The sequence below is a fragment of the Leptonychotes weddellii genome, chromosome 10, assembly GCF_054177405.1.
Source record: "Leptonychotes weddellii isolate Sample4059 chromosome 10, ASM5417740v2, whole genome shotgun sequence".
NCBI lineage: Eukaryota > Metazoa > Chordata > Mammalia > Carnivora > Phocidae > Leptonychotes > Leptonychotes weddellii.
The window spans coordinates 94,899,003-94,920,413 of record NC_138378.1 but is presented as its reverse complement, the minus strand read 5'-3'; the positions used below and the strand labels follow the sequence as shown (position 1 = coordinate 94,920,413).

Here is a 21,411-nt window from a genome sequence, read left to right as displayed (position 1 = left end):
TCTTTTTATTTTAATTTATTTAATTTTTTAAAAGATTTATTTATTTGAGAGAGAGAAAGAGAGTGTGAAAGAGAGAGAGAGAAAGAGTGCATGAGTCGGAGGAGGGGCAGAGGGAGAGAATCTTCAAGCAGACTCCCCTGCTGAGTGCAGAGCCCAACATGGGGCTCCATCCCAGAAACCTGAGATCATGACCTGAGCCAAAATCAAGAGTCTGACGCTTAACTGACTGAGCCACCCAGGCACCCCTAAAGGGGTCTTTTTACATCTTGAGGATATTTGCTATTAGGTCTACAATATCAAACTCAAAAAAAAAAAAAAATTCCTGAATGCAGAGCTGTGACTCAGAATATTTTGAATGACTGGGAAAATGGAACCTCCTTCATATGTTCTTATAGGGTCTTTCCTCTGTACACCTGGTTTGTGTGATCCTATCTCTATTCTGTTTCAAGCCTCTTCCCTGGCTCTTTACGGTACCTTGTCCAGCAGCACCTCGATTTGCTTCATGCTCTGCAGGAAAGGGTCCTGAAGTGGCCACGCCAAGGAGTTCTTGGAGATTTATTCCTTAAGTTAACAAATGATGAGGTAAGTTTTTAAAAAATCCTTTATAAACTAGAATTACATGCATCTGTGTCTCTCTTGTCTGCTTCTCTGAATGGAGAACTTCAAATCGGTGAGTTTCAGAGTTAGGAAAACTGCTGAGATCTAGTCTAACCTCCTCACTCTACAGATAATGAAATAAAGTTCAGAGACATTAAAAGACTTTGCTGAAATCACTCGGCTAGCTAGGTAGTTGTGGATCTGTGACCCAAGTCTCCTAACGTCCAGCCCATCACTTCCCACTGTACTATGTATAACTGCCTCATTGAATATGCATGTAAATGTGTGTGTGCACTTGTGTATAAATATCTGTATCTCTGTAATGTTCTGCAAAGAAAATATGACCCAGGCCAGAGGTTGTAAACCCAAATGCCTACAGGGCCAGACGGTGATATAAATGAGTGGAAGTAAGTGGAATGTGATACAATATTGGCTGTTGGGAGGTGAGCTTAAGTGGAGCACATATGCTTGTCTACAGGAAATATTGTCCAATTATTATTCAGGAAGAAGGGACTAGAGTTGCCAGATCTTTTGGTATTTTACGAGACACTGGCAATCCAGAATTTTATGTGAAAATTTATTTTAAAAATATTGTGTGGGCTAATTAAAATTGGTCTGCAAGCCAGAGTTAGCCTGCAGTCAAACTCTGTATATCAATGATGTAGCAAACAAAGTTTACAAATTATTTACTTATATGGGTGTAATGCAATCCCTCTAATACCATTTTTACTCATTTGTATTCAGTATGCTTTCTTGGGCTTAGAATTGTTGTATCCATGGGAATATAACTTTGGAAGCTGAGAATTGTTTTCCTAAAAGCATATTGCATAGATGAATAAGCAATGGGTGGAAATACACAATTAGTGGAAAAAGTTGAGAATCACTGGTCTAGACACTAGAAGGTGGGTTGGACGAAGTTCCTTATTGGATGGAGATGACAAATTAAAAGTAACTTAAAAACAAAATAGGCATTTTAATCATTTAACAGTTTAAAAATACTTTTTCAACATACGTGACCCCTCTCTGCTGTGTTGGTTTTCCACTTTCTCTCATTGAAACAGGACTATTGAGTTTTGGTTCCCAAGTCCATAGGGATATTTACCTTAAAACCAAAAAGATTTAATAAATGAATTAAAAAACAAAAAAACATAGTAATGAACACATTACATAAATGATTAAGATAATCTCTGCAAAGTACTCCTTTTTGATATAGATGACTCTATAAAAATATTAGCTGTTATTCCTGTTTCCAGGTACTTACCATGCATTTTTGTGTTTGTTTTCAAGAATAATTTCTTAGATTATTACGTTGCCTACCTAAGGGACCTGCCTGAATGTATCTCCTTGGTTCATGTTGTTGTTCTGAAGGAGGTAAGGTAACTCTATGTGTGTGCACTGCCCTTTGGTTACATGTGTATCTATAGGTCCTTGCTCATCCACCTCGGGGAATACAATGCACTCAGCTTGTCTTCCAGGCTGGGGAATGGCTCGAGGAGAGTCCCTGACACTCCTACTTGGGGTTAAAGGAGCCCACCTGAGGATGAGTGCCTGTGCTTTGGTCCTTGCCCTACTTTACTGACTCTCTTTTCTATTCCATTGGAAGGCTGCACAAAGTAAACAGGTGTTCTAAGCAGAGATCCTCAGGCTACAGCTTGTGTGCTGTATGAGGGTTTTTTCCCCCCAGGCTCAGACAGTTTGAATCTGAATATTAAACTCATCCTGTGTCTGTCAGTTTATAAGATCATAAAGTGGTTCTAATCATGTAGCTTTAAGTATTGATACTGCAATGTTATATTAGGTGCTCAGTAAGTCCATATAAATATCTAACAATTCTAGTTATTTTAGGTCAGTAGGAAGAAACCCTGTCAGAAGCCTAGAGTTAAGAATTAATCAAGTTTCACAGGAGGTGAGGGTCTCTTTCTTATTAATGTCTTACTTCAACCCCCGCCCCCCACTACTCCCAACCCTACAAGTATAATGCCTACCACATGTTAGCACTCAGCAAATATTTAAGAAAGGGAAGGGAAGGGAAAGAAAAGGAAGAGGAAGAGAAGGGAGGAATGGAGTGGGAGTGGAGAGGATGGAATGGAATGGAAAAGAAGGGAAGGAAAGGGACATGGAGAAAATCCAACATGTTTCCTCTGCCAGCCCAGCTGACCAGTTCCTAGTTACACACTTTCTCCACCCTCATGAGGCTCCAATCCACCCTTAGTGCCTACCAGTAAGCCACTGTAATGAGTACTTCCAAGAGAATCTTAATGAATTCATTCAACTCAAATATAATTTATTGAGTGCCCACTTCTGTCCAGCACTGTGCTAAAAAGAGGGGGAGGGAGTAGGGGGTAGTCTGGAAAGTTGGGTGGATTCTAAAGAAGTGTATGATATGCTTCCCGCTACAAAAGAATTGTTTCCTTGAGCATGTCACTCCAATGAAGGATCCAGTGAAGGATCCAATGAAGGATCATGACACTCTAGAGAAAGAAAATGCCTTGGGAATAAAAAAAACCCTCCCTGCTCTGGTAGGACTGACTTTGGGGTTCTGCAGCCAGAGTTGGAGGGACACTGAAGAGTGACTCTACCTTTCTTTCATTCAGGGTGATGAAGAGATTAAATCTGACATCTACACACTGTTTTTTCACATAGTCCAGCGCATCCCTGAATATCTGATACATCTGCAGGTAAGCGTGGCTGGGAAGCTACCAAACTGATTTTCAAGCTAAACTGCTATTTGTGGCTTGCGACTGAGAAACACGGTAAAGGGTCAAGGAAGAACCAGTGGTATTTCTAAGGAGTAATGAAATGATTTAGATTGCCAATTACGCCATTCCTACTTTGTGGTATGAAATCTCAATCTCTAAAAATTTTTGGCTCATGACATCTGCCTTTGAAGTTCTATCTTCATTTACCAGCAATCCCCACCTCTGCTGATCCAGGATCTTTCTATAGCAGCTTCTGGTAGATTCTGAGTACTTATTCAGTCCCTTCAACCTTGTTCTACAGCCATCTAAATGTACCCCCAAACCCTTACCCCACCCATTGGCATCTAAGAAGTATCTATGTAACCTGTCCACTTAACTGCTCTCCTGACTACTTTCTTTTGGCTTGAGTTCAAGGGCCTACCATATATTGCTCATGTTGTATGTCATAGAGAAAGCATGAGGAAGTTGATGAGCTGACTTCTGCACACCATTTTTCCCACAGTGCCCAACATGGGGCTCGATCCCAGGACCCTGAGATCATAACCTGAGCCGAAATCAAGAGTCAGATGCTTAACTGACTGACCCACCCAGGCGCCCCAATAATTATCTTATTTAATGCTTTCAATAATCCCATGAAATAGGTATCATTACCATTGCTTAGATAAGGAAATGGAGAGCCAAAGAAATTAAGTAACTTGCCCAAGTTCACACACCTCATAGGTGAAAAAAATCTAGGACTGAAACCCAGGTCTTGCAAGCAGTATGATTCTACTGTCTGACTTGAGTTCAAATTCTGGCTCTGCTACTTGTTAGATGTGTTAATGAAGATTACTTAACTTCTCTGTGCCTTGATTTCCTTACTTGTTAAATGGAGGTAATAACTGCACCTATCTAACCTAGCTGTGGTAAACATTAAATAAGAAGAAAACAAATCTATAAAGGCATTAGTACTTGGCAATAGGGAGATTCAATAAATGTTAGCTTTCCCATATCCAACTAACATGCATGTTCCTCTACTGTACATTAGGCAATATAATAGGAAGGACTACGAGGCCAGGCTTGATCATGAACATCATCCCCTTCCAGCCTGCCTTGATCCCTGACATTCTCACCATTGGCCTGCCTCGTTTAGGTCATAAGGCATTGCTTATAGGTAGTAATTGTTAGAATGATTCCATTACCTCAGAGATCTAATGAGTAGATCCTTCTAATTTTCAGAAGGAATTATCCAACATTCACATCCAACTCAAACAGGAGCAATGGTGACTATTATTCTCCCCTGGTGTGATGGACAAAGAGAACAGCAGGTTTAACCATTCAGCTTACAATTAGTATTGTTGTTCTGATTAAATGGCTACTAAACTCTCACAACAGATGGAGGCAAGGGGCACAAGAGACAAAAGTTTCATTCTAATTATGCAATGCTGCCTCCTTTTTATCTCCATCCAGAATGTTCTGAAGTTCACAGAGCAGGAACACCCTGACTATTACCTACTTCTGGTGTGTGTTCAGCGCCTTCGAGTATTTATCTCACATTACACCCTGCTGTTTCAATGCAATGAGGATTTGCTTATTCAGAAACGGAAAAAGCTCAAGAAGTAAGCTTCTAATGGTGCCGTCTAGAGGGTTGACCAAAGGTTTCTGAGAACAGGGATATAGACAGTCAATGTGGATACCTGTCAAAAGTGACCTCATTGTATGTTAAGTGGCTGAAATGCATTGACGGGGGTAGAAGAGAAGAGAGAAGAGGAGGGAAATGAGGTGGTCAGGTTGGCTACAGGAGGGAGGGACCTATTACCTGGTGGTAAAGTAATTTCCATCAGGTAGTAGGTATAATTACTTTAGAGAAATAAAAACAGTTTTACTCTAATCCCTATGCAGGCCCCCTTCCTTGTGTTATTAACCACCTTGAAAATAGTTGTTTCCCTAAGCTTGCCAGGTCAAAAAAGTGCAGTTTAAAGGCCAGAATGTGGTTTCTTTCATGAACTCAACAGTATTTATTGAGCACTTACTATGTATCTATGTACTGAGTATACTGCAATGAACAAAACAACCAAAAATCTTTACCACGTGGAGCTTACTTTCTAGAGCTGGACAGCCAGTTAATAAATAGATGGTGTAAGTGCTATGGATAAAAACAAAACAAATAAGGGTGGTGGTTGAACAAATTTCACACTAAAAAGAAACAATAAGAGCTGACTAGGGAGAATCTGGGCTTGAGAAAGAACAGAAACAACCCATAACAGAATTTCCTAATGACCTGGATTTCCTTCAACCTCATCCCAGCCCAGTGAAGAAAACAATCATTTCTGTGGATGTTTGAGACCAGAAAAAGATGCCATCTCCCAAGCTAGTGCTCCTCTAATGGAGGACATCTTCCTATACCACCCTTTTCCCTCAAACTTAACTCAGGAAATTAATCAGCATCCCTATTCTTGCCCAGCATCTAGCTTGCACTGTTATGTAAACAACCTGGTTTATAGAGGACCATGGAGGGAGAGAGGGAGAGAGAACTTCACAGCTGAGCTTCAGCTGAGAAATATTGTCTCCTTATCTTTCTTGGCATAATCTGTGTGTTCAGAGCCAATTTCCCACTATACACCCTGAAAATTATTACTTCCATTCTCATAGGTCATCCATGGCAAAGCTGTACAAAGGGCTGGCTTCCCAGTGTGCAAATACTGGACAAGATGCTTCCCCTACTGCAGGCCCCGAGGCTGTCCGTGACAGTGGGATCCACTCAGAAGAGATACTGCAACCCTACCCGTCTGCTCCCAGTTCTGGCCCTGCTGTCACGTAAGCACTTGTTGCTATGGAAAGGTTATATGGCAATGCCCTTGGGTGCCAAGTCATCTGCATGGGGTAGCAGGACAGCCTGGAACAGGAGTATGACCTACAGGACTCTTCCCTCCCTCTTGCTCCATCAGTCCTATATACAGCAGGCAAGCAGCTGACCCAATGGTTAGATCCCAGAGCAAGGCTAATGTAAAGGGGCAGGCCTAGAGGCTGAAGGCTACTCCTAACAATTTTATCACACATAACTACCCTCTACCTACAGCATAAGTTTCTTTGGGTTTAGACAATGATTGAGTAGAAGAAAGGGCCACAAGAAGACAGGAAGGCATCTTATAGCTCCTCAGAAGGGTGGGAACACACTTAAGTTCTCCAAAAGGTGTAGTAGAGGGAAAGAGAATCCCAGTCAGGGGTGAATGGAAGTTAAGACTCTGAGAAGAGAAATAGGCCTGAGGTGATGCAAAAAGAATGCTATTTAGCCCTTCCCAATTCCCCTTGAAACTTCTTCAGAAAGGGATTTTGTAAGTTCTTTTCTTCACTTATGACAGCTTCTCTTAAAGCTGTTCTGTGCAGTGGATGTATTTGACAGCCTTTTAAAGTCTCTGCACACAACCCTCTAACACATTAAGCTGGATTCTTATTCATCAAACTTCTTGATGATTTTTCCATTAAGGATTAGGCCATTTATATATATTTGGAACTCTTTACCTCTGAAGGATAAGGATAAAGTCAAATTAGCTACTTTTGCAATCAGGATTTCTGGAAAGATAAGGGAAACTAAAACTCAAAATTCCATACCCACCACTCTGTCAAATACAATTCTCACAAAAGTAATTCCTTAGACTATAATCTCTACTTTGGGTTTTATTATTTTAAGGAAAATTAGAAGTTTTAGCTACTTTTCTAAAATTACAATGAAGTAATGGGTAGGCAACTGAGATTATTTCAATTTTTAATCACTCCAATTTTTAAAATGCCAATTACAATCATTGTAAGGAGTATCTGATCAGTAAAGCAAAATAAACTGTTTCCTCTTTCTGCCTTCATCTCTTAAAACTGAACATGTATCACTGAAAGACAGAAGTACAAATATGGAGAGAGAGATTCCATAATCATTTTGGACCTATGAGACATTAACCTTTCTATAAATAGAGCCCAGGAAGATTTTCTTCCTATAGAGAAAATCCCACAAATCCTGTAGGGGAGAACTCCATGCAGAAAAAATACCTTTCCTGGGTGGAGAGTGAGAGATAGGCAGGAAGAGAGTGTTTACTTTGTGGGTCACTTCAGGTTTTATTAACAACAATAAAGCTATCTTCTTTGAAGTGCAACAAATAGAGCCCCCAAAAATGAAATCCCTAGAGATTATAGCCAGACCAAAAAGATGGTTGCCATTGCACTCTATGTTGGGAAAATGGCCAGTAAAAAATTTGTTTTCCAAGTGAAAAGATGATTCAAGTTAGGTCAATATTTCATTTTATCATTTCTTTTCACCTTTGAGTGTGAGACCTCATTTTCATCTTAAGATCACCAGAGAAAGATACTCAGTATTTGCATCTGTTTTTTCTTTTTAATACATCTGCACTTTTAATGCATTTTTGTGGTAGAATTAATAAACTATAAATAAAAGGTCGGGTCAGTGTGTAGTCATGCACTCACATCTGCCTGGCAATTACCTTCCACCAGAACTGGCAAATCCCATCCAATCTGATGTGTATGCTACCCTAATATCCTATGTAAATTATTCATTACTCATGATTAAACATGAAATTGGGCTTATTTAAAGTGATAGCCTTTTCATTTTGGTGGTTGTTTTTGTCGGTGAAAGTTTGAGACGACTTCATAGAGCATGCTCTATAGCCATAAAATTTTTTAGTTTTTTATTATGAAAACTTCAAATATATACAAAAGTAAAGTGTACAGTGTACAGTGAACCCCATATACCATCATCCAGGTTCAGCAGTTTAATTGTTCTTAAGCGTGAAGATCCGCAAGTCAGACAAGAGTTCTTTCCATTATTTTGTATCATACTGCTAGGGCAAAAAAAGGAGAGCAGAGAAAATGAGGTACCTTGGGGCTCTGGACACGTGGTGGGCGGGTCAGAGCTTCCACGTGCCGAGTGATGACCATACTTGGCTGACCTGCCATCTCTGTGCACAGCCTCCTTGCTCGGACGGATACTCCGGTCATCTGCTTTACAGATGGCATTTTCACCCTCCCACGTGGGCGACCAGGGCTCATGGGGACTCCCTTAGCTGGAGAAGCCTGTGGAGCTTGGTAGGTGACACACGTAGGCGCCTGGGGGGCGGAGAGGAGAGGAACTGGCAGTTCTGCGCCTAAGCGGTAGCTGGCAGACGCGTGTTGCTCCTGGCCTCGAGCTGCGGGGAGAGGCCTGCACTAACCAGCCGTAAGCACACCTCTTTTGTTTTCTGTTTCCCCTTTAAAGACATTTGATGGCCCCAGTTAAGAAAAGCCAACAACAGCAAAGCCTGATGGAGAGCATGCAGCCTGGGAAGCCCAGTGAGTGGGAGATGGAGGGCAGAAAGCACGAGAGGCCCGAGAGCCTCCTGGCGCCGGCGCAGTTCTGTGCGGCCGAGCAGGACGTGAAGGCGCTCGCCGGGCCCTTGCAGGCCATCCCCGAGATGGACTTCGAGCCCTCGCCCGCCGAGCCGCTGGGCAACGTGGAGCGCTCCCTGCGCACCCCAGCCGAGCTCCTGCCCGACGCCCGCGGCTTCGTGCCGGCGGGCTACGAGGAGTTCGAGTACGGCGGCGAGATCTTCGCGCTGCCCGCGCCCTACGACGAGGAGCCGTACCAGGCCCCGGCCCTCTTCGAGAACTGCTCGCCCGCCTCTTCCGAGTCCAGCCTGGACATCTGCTTCCTGCGGCCCGTCAGCTTTGCCATGGAGGCCGAGCGGCCCGAGCACCCACTGCAGCCGCTGCCCAAGAGCGCCACGTCGCCGGCGGGCAGCAGCGGCGCCTACAAGCTGGAGGCGGCGGCGCAGGCGCACGGCAAGGCCAAGCCGCTGAGCCGCTCGCTCAAGGAGTTCCCGCGCGCGCCGCCCGCCGAGGGCGTGGCCCCGCGCCTCTACAGCACGCGCAGCAGCAGCGGCGGCCGCGCGCCGCTCAAGGCCGAGCGCGCCGCGCAGCCGCACGGCCCGGCCGCCGCCGCCGCGGCTGCAGCCGCCCGCGGCGCGCCCAGGACCTTCTTCCCCCAACAGAGGTCCCAAAGCGAAAAGCAGACCTATTTGGAAGTAAGGAGGGTAAAGTAAAACCGAACCCAAACCCACAGCGCCGGCAGCCCCGGGCCTAGATCTCCAGGGAGCAGCCTGGGCTCCCCTAGCGTGGAGGGGAAATCGGGCTGGCCAGAGGGGGAGCGGAGGCCAACGAGGGAGAGCCCCGGTCGGAGGCTTGTCGGTCAGGTGCCCCCGGAGGCGAGCAGGAGCGCCCGTTCTGCTGTGCCAGGGCACGAGGGCGTGTCCTGCATGCGTATGTATGACGGCAAAGAGCCAGCAGAGAAGACGGACTCCCAGACCTGTCTACACCGTCACCACCCTGCCCCACACCTCCCCGTACAGAGAGTTAGGGGTGTTCTCCCTCTTGCTGCTTAAGCCGTGGCACCTCACAGTTGCACTTCACATTCAGAACCCTGCACGCTAGTCCCAGACCTGTTTCGTCCTCTGCCTGGCCAGGCGCACCTTCTCGTGGAAGTGTTCAAAATACAGAACCCCGTGTGCCGGCCTGCCCCTCTCCCTGACCCGCACTGGCCTTGCTTGTAGCTAGGGAGGAGGCAGGTTGCCCCGACCCACTGTGGACTCCCTGCAAAGTCTGCGGCAAATGTGACTGGGAAAGGGTGTCACGTTGCTTTGCAGATTCCACTGGGACAGAGACAACACAATATAGTCAAGGAGGCGTGGACTCGCAAATACCTTCTTTGGCGTCCGTATCAGTGTTTAGTATTTTGATGTCCAACCTTGCTCTCTGCAAGCCTTGGGACGTTTAAAGGGGTGTTTAAGTACATATCCATGGAAGGGCTAGTAGTTCCTGAGCAAACAATTTCTCTGCATGTGATTGGAACAACGCAATTTCTGATCAAGCAGAGAGTAACAGGATAGCTCTGACCTCTGCCACCATCCTTTCTGTTTAACTTCATTTTAAGAGTAGTGGTTATGGTTTACAGGGCAGCTCTGCTTTGGTACATCTTGAAAATGATATAGTCTAGGACTAACTTGTATCAAGCTCTGGAGACCTTTTGCCTAGACTAAAGGAGGTTTTTCCAGGAATAAGGGCCCTATAATCCACCTATTCCCATTTCCAAGTGAGTGGGGACAGACTGAGGATCACTGACTCCTTTCATTCATTCATTTTTCAGCAGACACTGAGCTAAGGACTGAGGGTTCAGAAATGAATGGCACCTAAGTCTCTGCCCTCCAGGACCACTGGCTTGTCGCAGGAAGGAAACACAGAAACACAGAATTATAATAAATTGTGGGAACACATGGGAGGGGTATCTAAACGCTGCTGGGGGTGATGGTGGACAGGGCCTCCTGGATAAATTGAATGTCTGAATTCAATTTTAAAAGCTGCCTAGGTGAAGAGTGAGGCAGGGAAATATGAAAAAGGCTCATGAGTCTTTTTAAAAAACAGCAGGGTGATGCTTTTCCTCTTGAATACTGTGCCAGGTAGGACTGGTGGCCATCAGGCCAGAGGAACAGGAAGGGGCTGGGTCATGAAGAGCCCTGGAGCTGGTAGCTAGCCATCTAGACTCCAGGAATCAAAGTCTGACTGGTTCCTGAAGAGGGACCTTCGTATGCTCCGCTAAAGTTGCTGAGATTCCCCAGAGTTCTGAGATTTTTTTTCTGGCTTTGATTTGCAACTCTGAACTTCACAAAATTCTGTTAGGCAAAATTTCTTAGGCAAATCAATCTTAGGCATGTGTCAAAGTTAAAAAGTTCACTAAAAAGGGAAGTAGGTAGGAAATAATAATGCCAATTCAAATTGACTTGAAGTAGGCAGAGATTAACATATAAAACCTTCTAACTAGTATAGTCTACGCTGCAAAGAATGCTTTTATTTCACATGTTCATAAAAGTCTTCCCCTCCCCCAGTTAATATGTGAAAAAATGGGAGTTCAACAATTGACAGGAAAAAAAAAATCAGAAATAACAATATATCTGAGAAGCAAACGATGAGTAAAATATTTGTGGCTATTTATCAGACATACCAGATAACAATAAACAGTATATTAGGTACTGTTAATCAGACATCCTGGACAGCAAGTTTCATCCCCTACAGTGTCAGACATGAGTCAAGTCGGTTCAGAAAGTGACACTAAGGAGATGTCAAATAGAGGTCAGTTAAAAGAGGCCTTTTCTCTTTCAGTTATCGGTAAATTTTTCAAGCATGTGAATTTTTCACACAAAGTTCACCTTATTATTTCTGTTTTTGGACAAAAACTTTTTCTTTCTAAAAATTCAGAAGGTGTGGTTTGTTGGGAATCCTAGAGAGAAGGTGGAATGCAAAGTCCAGGTGGGCAGAGGCTGTGTGTGGGTATGTGTGTGCATGTGTGTATGTGGGCAGGCATCTGTACGTGTATATATGTGTAATGTGTGTGTGTTTGTATGTGAGTGGTTGAGGTGGGAGTGAGATGGGGTTTTGGTTGCAAAAGATGAACCCTTCAAAAGCCCTATCTTTAAAGGTGTCAGCTCTTTCCTATTGAGATGTATAAAGCTCCTACTATTTCATCTCCTTAAATATACTCTGTGTATATTCCACCCCTGCCCCTCAGAGCCAGCTAAACCCTGTCTCTAAGAGTCAGGAAAGAAGGCAGCATGCTTTAGTGCAAAGAGCACCTACCCGGGTGTCAAGAGATCTGGACTAGTCCTGGCTTTGCTGCCAAATAGCTGCATGCTTTTGGACAATTCACTTGGCATCTCTGTACCTCCAGTTTTCTCATCTGTAAAATTAAGACAATATATACCTTACCTAACTCACAGTGTTGTTGTGGGCATCAGGCCAAATAAGATAAAGTATGTGCATATGCTTTGTAAAGTATGGAATGCTATACAAATGCAAGATATTATCAAGATCATGATTGCACAGAGAGATTTTCCTTAAACTTAATATATTTAGTTCCTAAACAGTTCCTAAAAGCCCAGTTTTCAAAATGTTGTCCTTAGACTAGTGGTAAATGCATTCATTAACCTGGGAGCTTATTGTAATTGCAGAATTTGGGCCCCACCCCAGACCTACTGAATCAGAGTCTGCATTTTAGCAAGATTCCCAGGCGATGCATATAAACATTAAGTGCAGGTGGGCAGGACCATACCTTAAATCACTGGTTTTTAAAATTAAAGTGTGCATAAGGATTACCTAGACCTAACTCCAGAGTTTCTGATTCTGAAAGTCTGGGTTGGGGTTCAGGGCTGTACATTTTAAATAAAAGCCCCAGTTGATCCTGTTGCCCCAGGACCACACTTTGAGAAACCCCACACTAAGCCATCAAGATGTGCTCTCCATAGTTTAATAATGAATCTTAGTAGCGTCTTAGAGGACCTCTAGATCTGCTACTGTAACCCCAGGTTAAATTCTCAAAGTCAAACCCATGTTTACTGAAAAAAAAAAAAAATCTTTCCCACGCCTCACTTCACTGTCAGCAAGCAGTCACCCATCCAATTCATGAAAGTTGCAGGGTGGTTTTTGCTTTGACTCCTTGGGTTCTCTTCTTAGGTTCAAAATGAAGCAACTAAATTATTTTAGGTTGCTTTTAAGTCTCAGTCACCTCACAGTAAATATTTCGTTTATATGGACATAAATATAAGTGCATATCTATTTTATTTAGCACATCTCACACTTAGAAACTAGAAAGTTCACAGAAGATAGAGCCTTATTTTTTATTAATTTTTACCTTACACTGCACATACCACGAATTAAGAATGCCAAAAACTGTATTAAAGTTGTATTTGCAGTTTGGAAGTGTGTGGCAGGTACACATAGACACATGCACGTACGTGCCCATATAGACACGGTTGGCATCTACTTCTAAACAGATCTGACCCTGCAAAACCTCCTTCCCTTGTTTATGTCTAAAATGGAGAGTTAGGAACATGAGTTTAAAACTAGCATTACAATGAAGGAACTGCCTTATTTTGTAGAAAGAGAAACATTCCCAGAGACGAGAGGGGCCCCCTACTTGTTTTCCAGCAAGACAGGATTGGTGCCAGAATAAGAAGTTAGTCTCCATGGCCTTTAGATACTCGCTAACTCCCCTTATGTCCTGATCTTGAATTATTTTTATACCATAAACCTACTCTAAGACTGTTTGCCTTGATACATACAAAATACTTCTGCACTTAGCAGATTATCCTCTTTTCAACTTCTCATTTCTTAATTAGCCTAGGTTTGCTTTAGTTGGAATAGGGTGCTCACCGTTAGTCTGTGGGGTGGGAGAGGAAAGTGACAAAGTTAAAAAAAAATTGTCCCAGTCAGGATAAGGTTAACTTTGGAAAGAGTAAATAAACATCCCTCTTTTGTATTTTCAGGAGATGCATTTAGAAGACACCACCAGATTCTGTCCAAAGGAAGAAAGAGAAAGCGAACAAACATCTTTCAGCGATCAAAACCCCAGGCAAGACCAGAAAGGGGGCTTTCGCAGCTCCTTCCGCAAGCTCTTTAAAAAGAAGTGAGTAGCCCTTAGACAAGACAGCATTGTAACTCATTTCCCTTTGGGCTAAGTCTGGAGGTTTTAACAGTAATAAGGTTTAAGTAGCCTGGTTTCACACAACAGCTTCAAGCTCAGTGCCTGCAGCCAGTAGCCGCGAATCCCGAATCCCATCAGGTGAAGAGTTCTCACTGTAATCTCCTAGAGTAAAAGCAAACTCAGCCCTGTCTCTGCCTCTTTTAGCTCCACTTCCTTGTTCCCAAAGTCATGTGTCTGAGAAGAGTAAGCCGAGGAGGTCCCCAGGGTAATGAGCTGGTGACAATCAAATCCTTTTAGACGGGGAGGCCTGGGGTCCACTGTTGGAGTTGGGTGTAATGGATGCTCCATCCAAATCTCCCCACCTGTGGAAAGTTTTCCAAGGCATCTCAGCGTTTCTGCCTGTAGGAGTCTATAGTTACCCTGGATAACTATATGTTTATAGTACATGTTTATTGGGACTTTTGCTACTGTTTTCCTTAGCAGAAATGATGGAATGGATTTGACTTGGGCCCTAGTTAAAAAAATCACTTTAATGGAGTTTCTGTACTCCATAGGAGGCCAAAACAAGACATTTCCCTTCTGTGGTCCTTCTAAGACTCTAAGTCCTTGTTGTAGGAAATCACCTACTAGGCATTTTGGCCAGCACTTATCAGCACTGTCTTACAGACTGGGAGATGGTGGCCAGACCCCAGCATGAAATGTAGGGAAGAGAGATTTAAGCATTTAGCATTTGACCTGAGAGGGATTCTCCAGTCTAGCCATTGCCTGCCTGGGAGACTACTGTCTCTTATCTCCACTGGTCCTCACACCCCACCTCCCCCTCCCTTAGAGAGATTTTCCCTGCTACTTAGTTTCTCTTGGGAGAGGAGGTTCTTGCAGTCAGTTTTAAACAGTTAGTGGATGGAAAAGTTAAAGACACTCTAACTGCCTTTGGAGAGTTGCTGATAAGTGAGGAAATTGAGGGACATCACTTTCTCCTTGAGGGTAGAAGTTACTGGCTGATTTAGATAATGGTCTCGATGGAAGGGGGCAGGCCTGGAGTGAGGACTTTTTTGGAAGGTTTGTCTAATTTTTCTCCCATGGGGAGGGTGGTACTGAGATTAGAGGATCTGTGAGTGTGGGTCCCTGCCTGTTGTTACTGGAAGAATGAGGAAGAGGAAGAGAGCAAGAGTATTGCAGTTAGACACAGTACTACTCCACAAAGTCCTCTTTCAGTTTTGCTAAGGGACACATGTCTGTTGCTAGATCCCTTTATGCAGGGGGTGAGGAGTTAAGACTCCTATCCCTCTCTTTATGTTCATAGATTAGATTTTTCTTGGATTTAGGCTCCTGAATCCTTCTAAAGGACTCCTAAGATAGGCACTGCTTCAGCCTATCTTTTTTTTAGACCACAGTATTCCCAGACAAAGAGCCACTTTTTGCCCATTGCCATTTATAGTGAGTGGGTCTGTCGGAAAACAGTGAGCCATGGATTCACCGCTGGTTCCTTTACAAATTCCCATTTTTCAGAGCGATGTAAGAAAATGCTCTGCCAGTTACTTGAGGTGGAGGGAGTAGACTTGGCCTCCCTGTATCAAGGGGGCGGAAGTAGGAGTGGTGGGTAAGAGGAAGAACTTTCTAAAAATGCAGGTACTGGAACTGGAGCTGGCTGCCTCATGAGGGAGTGGGTTCTCCTGAGTAGAAGCTAGATGACCCTGGTCAGGGATGTTAATGGAAGGGATTCCTGCACTGAGTGGGAAATTGCCCAAGATAAGCACCTGAGTCCTTTCTAGTGCTGAGATTTGCTTTATCTGTACTTTGGCTTTGTTTTAGATCAATCTGAGTAATCACATCTTTTTAACACCTGGAACAAGAAATTAATATGGCGTTGGGACCTATAATTTTAAAGACTCACCATGTGGAAGACCTGATTTTATCTTTCTGTAGCCCTCCCACCACCGCCACCCCCCGCCCCCAGCCCTTGGCACAATGCTGAGGACTAGCTGTGGACTCTCTAAATTCATGTTGGTTAATTGCTTTCAGTCTTCTTGCACCTTTTGGAGATCCTTCTTAGAGGGTTAAATGGGTCTCCTTAGTCCTCTTATCCTTTCTCATAGATCAGTCTCTCCTGCATCAATCACAATGCTGCCACCTACCCTGCTGCTGCCTTTGTATTTAAAATCTGAAGTGGTATATGAATGGAAGTAAAGGGGGTACCACAGAGCTGCTCCCTCTGGCAGGCTTTCCTGGCTTTGAACATCTGGGGTAGGATCGTGAGCACCACCAGGTGATACTTGCGTATCGCCTTGGGTCAGGGAGCTGCGGTGGGCGCTTTGGGACTCTGCGCAGGATAAAGAAGCAGCCTGAGTAGCTTCTCCTGAGTGTTCTCATGCAAGAACCGTGGGACATTTGCTCCATTATGCTATGATAGAGAGGAAGGGCAAGAAGGTCCCAGAGAAGCACAGAAAGGTCAGCGGCTCTTAACTCAGTTGAGAACGCACCATTCTTCTCAGTAGTGAAGCCTTCTTTCTTCTTTGCATGTGCTGTGTGGGACACTTGTATAGGAATCGTGAATGACATAGTCCCAGCTGTTACATAGGAACTTGCACTCTGAAGTCAGGCATGTGGACAGATCCAGGGAGGAACCGGAAAGAGACATTTAGCTCATTCTCCTCCCATGTGTCGAGAGTCAGGCTGGCAGCAAGCCCTGTGACTTTAAGAAGTGGTTAATCCTGGGTACTGGAACCATGCCACAACCTGGCCTCAAAGGTCCAAAATGGACTCGTGCCAGAAAAACCACCTGTGTCACATTTGGGGCTCCCTGCCTGCCTCCCCCACAGCCCTCTGGAGGCTCATTCCTGTCTACACTGACACCCTTTTTGTATCCATAGGGGCTTGTTTGGCTGGTGGCCCCACACACCCAGAGTGCTGCTTCGGGATGAAGCTAGGCATGGAGCCAGATGCAACAGAAAACCTGAGAAAGGGTTCTCTTCCCTCTGAGGCTGGGAGGGCCGAATGCTCAGACCCACAAGGATTCAAAAGGGAGATCAAGTTGACATCATTAAAAAAAAAAAAAAATCCCCCCAAATGCCCAAGATATTTGGGGAAAAGGATGATGCTCTGATTATTTCTGTCTCAGGCACATTTGTCCTGGGTAGATACCAGGTCACATGTCCCTGAAAGCTGCCCAGAATTGATCAGAATAAAGACTACATATCTAAGGCTTGAAAATGTTAAGTGACTTTAAAAATTCTAAATGAAGATCCTTAGAAGCCAGGAACAGATCTAATGTGATAGGGTGATGCTGGACTGAATCCTTATCTCTCTGCCTTTGAGTAGGGAGTAAGGCAAACTGTCCCATTCTGGAAGGTTGAATATGGAGGCTGTTCAAGACTTACATCTAGACTACTCTGAAGTGTGAGGCAAATACTACTTTATCTTTATATATAAATCTTGCACTTAGTTTAATAAGTATTCTTGGTTGGGGTGTGGCATGGAGGAAGAGGATTATGTAAGACAGTTTAGGGGTAGAGAGTATAGAGGCTCTTTTTATCCTCAAATTTGGGGGAGTGGAATAAAAAAAATATGGCTTCCAACTGATTAATTCTGCTTCCTCACCCATTCTCTTCCTCTTTAACATTTTATAACTTATATACCTTAGACTGTCTCCTTCCTACATCATCACCCTTCCTGCACCAATCACATCAAAATCTCTCTATTTTCTTAATCACACACACACACACAGCATACTTCTACAGGGCCCCATGTAACCAAACATCCATGAGTCCTCTTCTTTGGTGTCTTATCAGCTGTTTCTTTATATGCCCAGCCTCGGCTATGGAACAGAGCACATAATAGAAAACAGGACTACTAAAGAACTAATTGATAATTTACCCCACCTTCTTCTTTACCTCCTCACAACCTATCTCAAGTCCTTCTCCCGTTTCTTACCCACTCCGGGCTCCTCTCTCATCTCATTTCCCTACATTACTTCAAAATTAAAGGAGATGATTGAAGGCATAACATTTTAGATGACTTAAACCTCATTACAAATGTGTCTTAATAGGTCATTTGAAATCCATCACTTAACTTAGTGTCGAGTGTCAGACCCTTAACTTAGGGTCTTTAGGGTACTAGGTTCTGTCTAGCACAAAAGAAGTAAAAGACATAGTTGTAGCCCATTAGAAGCTTACAGTTCAAAGGTAAGGGTAACCTAGCTGAAGGTTTAGTACCTAGAACATAGTAAGCACTCAACAAACATACAGTATATGAATGCTCATTTGTCATCCTGTTGATTACCAGGACTGACTGATTTGGGCGACAGGATGGGTGTTCCCCTGCTCCCTTACTTTTCCATGTGCAGGTCTCCTAAAGCTTTCATAGCAGACAGTCTTTCCAATCAGAAAACCAGCCCTTCTTAGGTGAGAGGGTTCCACAGCACTGGATTCCTCCCCTTCCTCCTTTCCCCAGCTCCAAATAAACTTGCAAGGCTTATTTGTAGCAGATCTATACTTGTATGATCTACCCAGCTTGTTATTTTCTTTGTCTCTGTGGACTAAGTGGAAGGAAACGTAGCAACAGGTTATTCTCTTTCCATCAAACACTTGGATGGCTATGTGTCAGAATGTCCTGGCAGCCACTGTATGCTTATCCAGCAAGCATTAGCCTGCCTGTCCCTCTAGTGTCTGCTCAGATCTGCCCTGCAGTTGACCAAAATGGCCCCAGGAGCTCAAAAGCCATTTCTGTTTTATAGATGAAGGGAATAAAAGCAAATACACTGGCCCCTTCTCCTAGATTCTGCAGGTTATTTCCCAGTAATTTAGGTACACATTACTTCCAAGCCTAATAGCCACACATTTGGAAGAGTCCAAGTGGCCACATACTATGTAAGCATTGCAAAGAGGTCGGTTAGAATTATCTTTAAAAGGATAAAAATAAGCTTATAGTCATGGCTACAGTAGAATGCTGGATTTTGAAAAGGATTAGCAAGTTAGTCATTAGTTAATTAATAGTTAATATCAAGAAATGCAGAGAAATTCACATACTTGGAGACACCAAGAAAGTGGTTTGTGAGAAGAGCGGTTAAAAAAAGAAAATACTAAGCTGAGTTTGTGGACTTTGAAAACTAGACAGGGCGATTTTGGCATTTGTTTCAGAAATGGGAACGCAACTGGTGAAGATTTCTGTGGTCCTTGGGGCTGGTGGTGACATCAAAGCTTTCCCATTTCCAGGTAAACACTAAACAGTTGCATGTTGGAACCATCAAAGTATGACATATTGGGTTTTGGAGAGATCAGATGCAGCTAAGAGGGGAAATGTGAGGTAAAGATTTTAAGTTTTGACTAATGATTTTCTGATGAGAAACCACCATATGGGGGAACCATTCAGAAGAAACACCAGCCAGATTCGAATCTTGCTTCTTATTTCCCACCCCCAAAACTATAGGCATTCCTAGCCTTCTGGATAGAAGAAGATATGGGGAAAGAATAAAAGTGTCAAAAATATATCTTCCTAACATTTTGGGCATAACTGTACTAATCAGGGATGATTTGAACTGTAGGTAGGTGGGAACTCTGAGTTGAGAAGAGGCGTGGAGTTTTAGGGTGGGGCATGTGGAGGCTGTTTCAAGGGAGAGTTCCAAGGGGGCTTCTGAAAAGGAATAGGACTTTCACCCTACCAGATAAGATATAATCTTATCTGATGAGTACACAGATGGACTGGTGTTGAGAGAAAGAATAGTTTTCCTTCTGTGCACTGGGGTGTAGTGGAAAAGTGCTTCTTCCTGACCGGAAGTAGAAAACATGGTGGGCAGCTCTGGCTTCATCTGTGGTACCAAGTATCAGGGTGAATAATAAAAAAATCCAGTCAGTCATTAGGTGTCCAGACATCAAGATTTTAGTCTTTGTGTGGATCCAACTTCTTTCCTTGAATAATGTAAAGGGATGTTTGAATTCTGCCCAATTAGTTCAGTAAATTATAGAGTCACAATTAACTTATCTAACAACAACTGTGAGGACTCGTAGCATACCAAAGACAGTAAAAGAACTTATCCTTCTTTTGTGGATAGTGGAAGGATGCCTGATTCTGCGTCAGCATATGGAGAACTTGTTCAGTTGTATAGGAGCTTTGGATAAAGAACTTCATGTCTAATATCACTTCCATACATCCTGCATGAGGTCTTTTGATACTGGTTCTTCGTCAGTGGGCTAGTTCTACCCATTCTAGCTCGGAGTTTAAGTTAGCCAAAGGGCCCCAGCCTAGCTTATCAGAGGTTATTTCCAGAAAGCCTCCTCCCTCCAGGGACTTCTGACATGAACAAACTGGAGAAGGTGCAGAGCTGGAATGGATTACCCAACTGGCTTAACCAAGATAAAGGAAGAATGCACCCTCGACTGGGGACTCAATTGGACTGATTTGAGTTGTTGACTATTGATTGGGCTTGGTCTCCTTTGTGGTGGTTGAGATTATAGAATCTCCTCAATCTGACTACTGTACTAATTTCTGCATTCTATCAAATGTAGCATATATGTGTGGTTGGCTTCAATAAATCTTTCATTTAAAAATGAAAACAAGCAAAAGCAAGAGTTTGTAATGTAATGCCCAAATTCAGTAATGGCCCTTGATAGATAACCTTGGTTGAGAACAATGAATTCCATCCATTTTAATTTAAGGGCCTTGGTAATTTGTGGAGTAGTTACTTCGTTGAATCAAAAATAGGATTTCCTAAATTTTCTGAGCTTTTATTTCCCTTTTACAACGTTATACACAGTATCTTACACTAACATACACAGTTGTCACAATTGTCTCCATAAAGCATTAGAAAGATATTCTCTTTATGTTCGTTGCAAATTTTAGTTACACGTGTCCTGAGTCATGAAATTGAAGGGAAGTAAAAATTATTCCAGATCTAAGAGGCAACTGTTTTACAAATGCAAAACAATTTGGATAAAATATCTGAAAACAATTAAAACCAAATCAACCTGTACTTTATCTGTGTGCTGAGATTTTAGGTCCAGTGGATCAGAATACAGGGAAAAAACTAATGAGAATCCCTCAATGGATCCTTCACCCACCAAACAAGATTTCTTCAGAAACCGACTTGCTCTTGCAAATGACCTTGACCAAGGAACAGCTGTGTAAAACATACTTAAAGTTGTATTGTCAAGTGGTAAGATGAGGATAAAAAGCTTGTATATATCTGTGTAGGAATATATATATATATATATATATTGATGTATAAATCCCTGAGGAAAACTAATATAAATACTTACATATGAAACTAAGTCAACATACAAGACATTGAAGAGATGAAGATTAGTCTATAGTTGAGAGCTGGCTTTTTGAACCTCAACACTTGGGAAAAGGGAAGTGAAGACTTTTCACAGCATTACAGAAACACAGTAAATTTGGAAGAAAATAAATGTTTGTAAGAACAAAAACTTCCAACTTGAAGTCATTCCCCCTAATATAATATAGAGCATGTAACATGGATGTGAGTTTTATGCTTCCTAGGCACTTACCTTATGAATTCATCCCAGTGTTCTTAGGCTAATACACACGATGTTAGGGGCCAGTTCTGTCTTGCCATATGTCTTCCAAAAACCCTAAGGCAATACCTAACATCCCTTAAGGCAAAGGATCAATTAA

At 43.1% G+C, this 21,411-nt stretch overlaps 1 protein-coding gene across 1 annotated transcript in view; it reads left to right on the top strand.

Annotated features, from left to right (window-relative positions):
- ARHGEF33 (Rho guanine nucleotide exchange factor 33) overlaps positions 1–21,203 on the top strand; it is a 67,285-nt gene extending 46,082 nt beyond the window's left edge. Inside the window, exons 10-17 of the mRNA XM_081796880.1 lie at positions 450–582; positions 1,885–1,968; positions 3,192–3,275; positions 4,746–4,894; positions 5,928–6,092; positions 8,536–9,340; positions 13,628–13,767; positions 20,775–21,203. Coding sequence (XP_081653006.1) covers positions 450–582; positions 1,885–1,968; positions 3,192–3,275; positions 4,746–4,894; positions 5,928–6,092; positions 8,536–9,340; positions 13,628–13,767; positions 20,775–20,904 — 1,690 coding nt within the window. The 3' untranslated portion in view covers positions 20,905–21,203. The remainder of the gene's footprint in view (positions 1–449; positions 583–1,884; positions 1,969–3,191; positions 3,276–4,745; positions 4,895–5,927; positions 6,093–8,535; positions 9,341–13,627; positions 13,768–20,774) is intronic.
- The last annotated feature ends 208 nt before the right edge of the window (positions 21,204–21,411 follow it).